This window comes from Esox lucius, chromosome 2 (assembly GCF_011004845.1).
Source record: "Esox lucius isolate fEsoLuc1 chromosome 2, fEsoLuc1.pri, whole genome shotgun sequence".
NCBI classification, from domain to species: Eukaryota; Metazoa; Chordata; class Actinopteri; order Esociformes; family Esocidae; genus Esox; species Esox lucius.
In genome coordinates this window covers 38,666,938-38,675,076 of record NC_047570.1, presented here as the reverse complement: position 1 = coordinate 38,675,076, position 8,139 = coordinate 38,666,938, and the positions used below count along the sequence as shown (strand labels likewise).

Genomic DNA, 8,139 nt, shown 5'->3' with positions numbered 1-8,139 from the left:
ACTGCATTATTTTATGTATCAGGTCTGCCCTTATACAACAGAGAGTATATTGTATTGATCATAGATTGTGTTTTGCACTGCAGTTTCTTTTGATGCCTCTCTACATTTTTGTTTTGTTGGGTTTAGTAAATGCATGCATTTTGTTTCTTTTGCTGCAGAAATTCAATACAAAAAATGAATGACCATCTTAGGGTAGCTTTATAGAATGTACAGTTTATGAAAAAAAAAAAGACAGAGACAGAATTGCTGCAGTAAAGACTTTATTTGTAAAAGGACATTGCTGCAAGATATACAAACAGAAAAAGCACTGGAAAAATAATAACAAAAACAAAGTAATCTTCTAATCTGCATTTGGCCACATGTTCTCATCCTCTACCTTGCCCCACTCCTCTCCCTTGTCCTTGCCCCACTCCTCTCCCTTGTCCTTGCCCCACTCCTCTCCCTTGTCCCTGCCCCACTCCTCTCCCTTGTCCATGTCCCACTCCTCTCCCTTGTCCTTGTCCCACTCCTCTCCCTTGTCCTTGTCCCACTCCTCTCCCTTGTCCTTGTCCTTGCCCCACTCCTCTCCCTTGTCCTTGTCCTTGTCCCACTCCTCTCCCTTGTCCTTGTCCCACTCCTCTCCCTTGTCCTTGTCCTTGCCCCACTCCTCTCCCTTGTCCTTGCCCCACTCCTCTCCCTTGTCCTTGTCCTTGTCCCACTCCTCTCCCTTGTCCTTTTCCCCACTCCTCTCCCTTGTCCTTGTCCTTGTCCCACTCCTCTCCCTTGTCCATGTCCCACTCCTCTCCCTTGTCCTTGTCCTTGTCCCACTCCTCTCCCTTGTCCTTGTCCCACTCCTCTCCCTTGTCCTAGTACTCGTCTTCCTCTCCGTCGTGCAGGCATTTTTTTCTTTCTTTCTTTCTTTCTTTCTTTCTTTCTTTCTTTCTTTGTGTTGCTCCATATTGTTCCTTTTCCACACAATATCAGCCCAAAGAGTACTCTTTTAGAACATATGATCATGCGATTGAAAGAACCTCAACACCTGAGTGTGCTTCCTAGATGGGAATCAGCTGTGATTTATATATTTGCATAACTTCAATAAGCTGTTTCTCATTAGCAATGGAATACAGTTTTTTACAATTGCTATGACAGTTTTTTCAATACATTTAACAAGTTTGCTAAACTCTTAACGCACCAACACACCTAAAACACACAATTGGCAAAACGGTTAATTTCATGCTCAAAATCACACATTGTAAACTAAACTCCAAAACTAATTTACAAAATACAATAATACACTAACACAATACACTATGTCTAACAAAACACTGCAAACATGTTTCAAAATCAAATAATTATTCAAAACACTAACACAAGTTCTCTTCCAACAGGAACATTTAGTCAATCATAACACAATGACAAAAAAAACACTATCATCAGCTGAAATGACAGAAACTGCATTATTTTATGTATCAGGTCTGCCCTTATACAATAGACAGTATATTGTATTGATCATAGATTGTGTTTTGCACTGCAGTTTCTTTTGATGCCTCTCTACATTTTTGTTTTGTTGGGTTTAGTAAATGCATGCATTTTGTTTCTTTTGCTGCAGAAATTCAATACAAAAAATGAATGACCATCTTAGAGTAGCTTTATAGAATGTACAGTTTATGAAAAAAAAAAGACAGAGACAGAATTGCTGCAGTAAAGACTTTATTTGTAAAAGGACATTGCTGCAAGACATACAAACAGAAAAAGCACTGGAAAAATAATAACAAAAACAAAGTAATCTTCTAATCTGCCCGGTCTTCTGCATTTGGCCACATGTTCTCATCCTCTACCTTGCCCCACTCCTCTCCCTTGTCCTTGCCCCACTCCTCTCCCTTGTCCTTGTCCCACTCCTCTCCCTTGTCCTTGTCCTTGTCCCACTCCTCTCCCTTGTCCTTGTCCTTGTCCCACTCCTCTCCCTTGTCCTTGTCCTTGTCCCACTCCTGTCCCTTGTCCTGGTACTCGTCTTCCTCTCCGTCGTGCAGGCATTTTCTTTCTTTCTTTCTTTCTTTCTTTCTTTCTTTCTTTCTTTGTGTTGCTCCATATTGTTCCTTTTCCACACAATATCAGCCCAAAGAGTTCTCTTTTAGAACATATGATCATGTGATTGAAAGAACCTCAACACCTGAGTGTGCTTCCTAGATGGGAATGAGCTGTGATTTATATATTTGCATAACTTCAATAAGCTGTTTTCATTAGCAATGGAATAAGATACAGGGAATATATTTGTGTTTCAATTCACAATATAAACAGCTGTTTACCTTGACTTTAGCCTGTAAGGTTAGGTTTAGAACATGGTGTTATCTGTTCTGACATACAGTGTGAAAGCATTTGTAAATTTGACTGTAAAATTACATTGTTTTGGTCTTGGTTGAGCTTGTGTGTAAAAGAAGTTCAAGCATTTTAAATTTGTGTTAACTGTATGCATTTTGTGTCAAAGCAACAAGAAATGTGTTACAGTTTTTTTCAATCGCTAACAAGCGCTTGCCCATACTTTAGATAATTTTTCTAAACTCTTAACACAGACTCACACCTACAAAACACAATTGGCCAAATTGTTCATTTTCTTCTCAAAAACACATTTTGTTAAATATATACTAACTCTTAATTTCAAAACAGAACATGTTTTTCTCTACACACACTAACTTTACCAAAACACTGGAAATCTGACTCAAAATGAAATAATTCTGTCAAAGAGTAACATTTGTTTTCACTTCACAAGGTACATGCAGTCAAACGAAGTACACCAGGTTTCAAAATTCTGGCTATTGTTAAAATTATAAAAACTGCATAGATTTTTATGTTTCAGGTAACATGCAATCCACCGTTTACACTAAATTTATTGGTTTGGAACTGTATGTGCACATGTACAGTAATGTTCACATTCAAACGCATTCCAGTAAAAAGCAAATCAGTTATTTCTTACAGTAACTGTTTACCAAAGAAGGTACAGTAGAACAGACAAGGGTTTATTTTATTTTCAAGGTTTATTTACAAAATATCCATGAAACACAAGAGCATTCTGACCAAAAAAAACCAGCAAAAAGCCCAAATAAAAAGGGCGGGAACTAAAAATGGCACAAAATGTATGTATCTAATCCCTGCAATCTTCAGGGTTAGGCCACATGTTTTCGTCAACATCCCATCTGATATCATCTAAGGCGATGCACCTGGGATAAAACCGCTTGGTATGTCGGATCCACCCTTGGCAATCTTGAACTGTGATATCCCTGCATCCAGCATCCATGGCTTCAAGTAGGGACATCTGGTCATGTGGCTGATGGTCATAAACCTTCCACCTCCATGCAGAAAAGAACTCCTCTATGGGGTTGAGGAAAGGTGAATAGGGTGGAAGGAAGAGACTCACCAGTACTGGGTGGACTTCAAACCATGCTGTTATTGCTTGTGAATGATGGAAAGCAACATTGTCCCAGGTAATTACAAAGGTCCTCATGTTTTCACCCTCCTGACCCTGCTCTGGTACCAGGCGCTGGTGGAGATCATTAAGAAACGCAAGGAGGCGCTCAGTATTATAAGGTCCAACCTGGCATCTGTGAAGGAGTAATCCTGTATTTGCCATTGCTGCACACATAGTAATGTTTGCCCCTCTCTGTCCTGGCACATCAACTGTGGCCCTTTTCCAAATTATATTTCGTCCACGTCGACGCCTTTTGGACAGATTGAATCCTGCCTCATCGATGTAAATGAATTCATGAGGGGCCTGGTTGGCTTCCAATTCCATAACTCTCTGAAACAAATATTAAGTCATGTCATTACTGTGTCTACCATACTGTACTGTAACCTATTACTGTGTAGGTAACCTACTTGCAAAGTGCAAAGGTTATATAACTGGACATTGAATTGAATATACACTATACCTGGACATATTGTCGTCGTAGCTCCTTGACTCTCTCACTGTTCCTTTCAAAGGGAACAGTGTAGAGCTGCTTCATCCGCACTCGGTGTTTGGACAATGTCCGCGTAATGGTTGTGAGGCTGATGCTTTCTATATTGGCAAATATCTCATGGTCCTCCACAATTCTAGTTTTGATTTCATGCAGTTTAATTGCATTATTTGCAACAACCATTTCTACAATGGCAAGCTCTTGATCATTATTGAGGAGCTTTCCTCTTCCCCCAGAGGGTGGAAGACGTTGCATTCTGTAGAGAAAAATAAAAATATCAACATATGCATTACTGTATGACCTTATTGACATGTCAAATGAGAATAGAAACAAACCATGTAAAATGCAATACTTACCTGTTGGTTTGTTGAAAGATGCGAATAATGGAGGCAACCGTTGACCGACTCAAATTGGGTTGGACTCTTTCACCAGCCTCTCTTAGTGAGAGACCGTGGTTGATTACATGGTCAATGATAGTGGCACGAATTTCATCACTGACTACTGTTCTTGCAGCCCTTGGAATGCCACCACCACGCATTCTTACACCTCTACCTTGCCCTCTCCTTGGGCCTACACCTGCACCTCTCACTGCTCCTCTCACTGCACCTCTTACTGCTCCTCTCACTGCACCTCTTACTGCTCCTCTCACTGCACCTCTTACTGCTCCTCTCACTGCACCTCCACCTCTCACTGCACCTCTTACTGCTCCTCTCACTGCACCTCTTACTGCTCCTCTCACTGCACCTCCTTCTGCATCTCTCCCTGGGCCCCTTGCTCTTCCTCTTCCTCGTCCAGACATTACAATGTTTGTCTTTTTCTGTTACTGTTTCCAAAAACATCACTCCTTAAAGTCCTCCTTTTATAGTAATAGAAAAAATAAGCCCCTGCCACTGAGTCTAAGCCAGACTGGAATCAGCTGTGGTTGGCCCAATTCACCAAACATAAATCAGCTGTGTCAATTATTCAATTGTTTGTTTATTATCAGCTGAGATATATTTTTGATATATTTTGTTTTTGAACTGATATCATTTCAGAAGCAGAGGTTTTTATACTGTATTTAAGGTTTGGAATATTGTTTTTGCTATTGTGGGATGTTGTGTGTTAACATTTGTAAATACTACAAAAACAATCCATAATTATGTTGGGAGGTGTAGCTTGTCTGTTAAGAAAATGTAAGCATTGTGGAAATGTGTTCACTGACTGCATATTGTGTGAAAACGACATTAAATGTGTGAATGGTATGGCCACAAAAGACCGATGCTGTGCTAATTGTGTTTAGAGTTTTGAAAATGTGACTACTGTTTGGACAAACGCTTGTTAGCGACTGAGAAAAACTGTAATTGTATAGCCTACAAAGATGGATGTTGTGCTAGCCGTGTTAAGAGTTTAGGAAACTTGTTAAATGTATTGAAAAAACTGTCATAGCGATTGTAAAAAACTGTAAGATACAGGGAATATATTTGTGTTTCAATTCACAATATACACAGCTGTTTACCTTGACTTTAGCCTGTAAGGTTAGGTTTAGAACATGGTGTTATCTGTTCTGACATGCAGTGTGAAAGCATTTGTAAATTTGACTGTAAAATTACATTGTTTTGGTCTTGGTTGAGCTTGTGTGTAAACGAAGTTCAAGCATTTTAAATTTGTGTTAACTGTATGCATTTTGTGTCAAAGCAACAAGAAATGTGTTAATTGTATAGCCTACAAAGATGGATGTTGTGCTAGCCGTGTTAAGAGTTTAGGAAACTTGTTAAATGTATTGAAAAAACTGTCATAGCGATTGTAAAAAACTGTAATATTGCATAAGCTCTCTTAGAATGTTCTTATTGAGAAGAGGTACGTATAGTGTATGTAGTACAGAGATAGGCCAATATCAATTACTAATTGATTACTATGAAAAAACAAGCCACAAAATGTTACGAACACGAAATTCATATAAAGACACCTCATTCAGTTGCTTCTGCTGAGGCTGAGATGTCAAACCACCACCAACTAAACTTAGACAATCTGGCCCTCCCAAAAAAGATGTTAACTATTCCGAAAACTAGACTGCCCATATAGACTGGCCATAAAGACCTTTCCATATAGACTGGCCATAAAGACCTTTCCATATAGACTGGCCATAAAGACCTTTCCATATAGACTGGTCGTAAAGACAGTTTGTCACAGTCAAACCTGCCACAGGCAGATCTCACTTTGCTCCCAGGGAGAGGTACAGAGATGCAATATGCAGATACACTGTGAGATATAGTAAGACCCAGAACAGATGGAGGAAAGTTTCTTGTATTTTGGCCGGCAAGAATGGGGAATTCTGTCCTGGAGTGAACATCCAAACATAACACAACTACTGGCCAATTACTTCTTTATTTTCATGCCTGACACGGTTGTTGAAACATTTAAGAATGGACTTTCTCTGTAAAAAATGTCATTGTTGCTGACGTTACTGCTAATATTAAAGAGGAATGTAACCCAGCATTTATTTTCAAATGTCTTCCTAGTCAAACCAATATACACCATACTGCCTTGTCTCAAAATACCATGTCGTAAAAAACAGTAGATAGTTGGGTTAAATTACATCAACATTCGCGGCTGCCCGGTGACCTTGCTCCTCTTTGCCAGTGATTTCCATAAACCAACATGTCCCTTTATTAACAGGTATACAGTCCCTCTTTCAGTGAGCAAACAGATTGTTTCTGATTTTTGACAAACTTTGCTTACTATTTGACAACATTGCCATCCAAAAAAAAAGTGTAGACATGTTAATACGTTCGTAGAAATGATGATAAATTTGTAGACATGATAATAAATTTGTAGACATGATGATACATTTGTAGACATGATGATACATTTGTAGACATGTTGATACATTTGTAGACATGTTGATACATTTGTAGACATGATGATACATTTGTAGACATGTTGATACATTTGTAGACATGTTGATACATTTGTAGACATGTTGATACATTTGTAGACATGATGATACATTTGTAGACATGATGATACATTTGTAGACATGATGATACATTTGTAGACATGTTGATACATTTGTAGACATGTTGATACATTTGTAGACATGATAATAAATTTGTAGACATGATAATAAATTTGTAGACATGATGATACATTTGTAGACATGATGATACATTTGTAGACATGATGATACATTTGTAGACATGATGATACATTTGTAGACATGATGATACATTTGTAGACATGATGATACATTTGTAGACATGTTGATACATTTGTAGACATGTTGATACATTTGTAGACATGATAATAAATTTGTAGACATGATAATAAATTTGTAGACATGATGATACATTTGTAGACATGATGATACATTTGTAGACATGTTGATACATTTGTAGACATGATGATACATTTGTAGACATGTTGATACATTTGTAGACATGTTGATACATTTGTAGACATGATGATACATTTGTAGACATGTTGATACATTTGTAGACATGATGATACATTTGTAGACATGATGATACATTTGTAGACATGATGATACATTTGTAGACATGATGATACATTTGTAGACATGTTGATACATTTGTAGACATGTTGATACATTTGTAGACATGATGATAAATGCAATGTGGATTCTACTAAATTATATAAACCTGCTTCAGCACTGTCATCACTTTGCCTTTGGAAAGCATTCAGATCCCTAAACTTTTTATTAGCGTAGCCAGTTCAGCCAGGAATCCCGACCCCGCTGACCCGACTCCCCTGACCCCCCTGACCTCCCTGACCTGGCCCTGCAGACCTGGACTCTCAGACCTGGCCCCCCTGACCCGACTCCCCTGACCCCCATGACCTGGACTCTCAGACCTGGCCCCCCTGACCCGACTCCCCTGACCCCCATGACCTGGACTCTCAGACCTGGCCCCCCTGACCCGACTCCCCTGACCCCCATGACCTGGACTCTCAGACCTGGCCCCCCATACTCAACACAAACACACACTGTCAGAAAAAACCCATTAATGTACAGTGAAACTCTGGCAGCACAGGCTGGAGAAACAACAGTCAAAAAGACAGTGTGTGTCCGTGTGTATGTGTGTATGCAGTGTGTATGTGTGTGTGTGTAATGTGTGTGTGTAGTGTGTATTTGTCTGTGTGTATGTGTGTAATGTGTATGTGTCTGTGTGTGTAATGTGTATGTCTGTGTATGTATGTGTGTCTACTGTGTATG

The 8,139-nt window shown here is 39.2% G+C and overlaps 1 protein-coding gene across 1 annotated transcript; it reads right to left on the bottom strand.

Moving 5' to 3' along the window:
- Positions 1 to 3,180: 3,180 nt before the first annotated feature.
- On the bottom strand, positions 3,181 to 4,491 carry LOC117595407. The gene is made up of 4 exons (XM_034296279.1): positions 4,286 to 4,491; positions 3,903 to 4,185; positions 3,647 to 3,772; positions 3,181 to 3,273 (listed from the first exon to the last, which is right to left on the bottom strand). The coding sequence occupies exons 1-4, from the start codon at positions 4,465 to 4,467 to the stop codon at positions 3,181 to 3,183; spliced, it is 684 nt and encodes a 227-aa protein (XP_034152170.1). The 5' UTR covers positions 4,468 to 4,491.
- Between the last annotated feature and the right edge of the window lie 3,648 nt (positions 4,492 to 8,139).

Bases quoted from the DNA above. Each gene is read 5' to 3' on its own strand.
- LOC117595407 (XM_034296279.1), bottom strand. From the start codon at position 4,467: ATGCGTGGTGGTGGCATTCCAAGGGCTGCAAGAACAGTAGTCAGTGAT. The intron at 3,773-3,902 runs GTATAGTGTATA...TATTTGTTTCAG, and splicing joins TACGACGACAATATGTCCAG to AGAGTTATGGAATTGGAAGC. The intron at 3,274-3,646 runs GTGCCAGGACAG...CCCTACTTGAAG, and splicing joins GGAAAAGGGCCACAGTTGAT to CCATGGATGCTGGATGCAGG.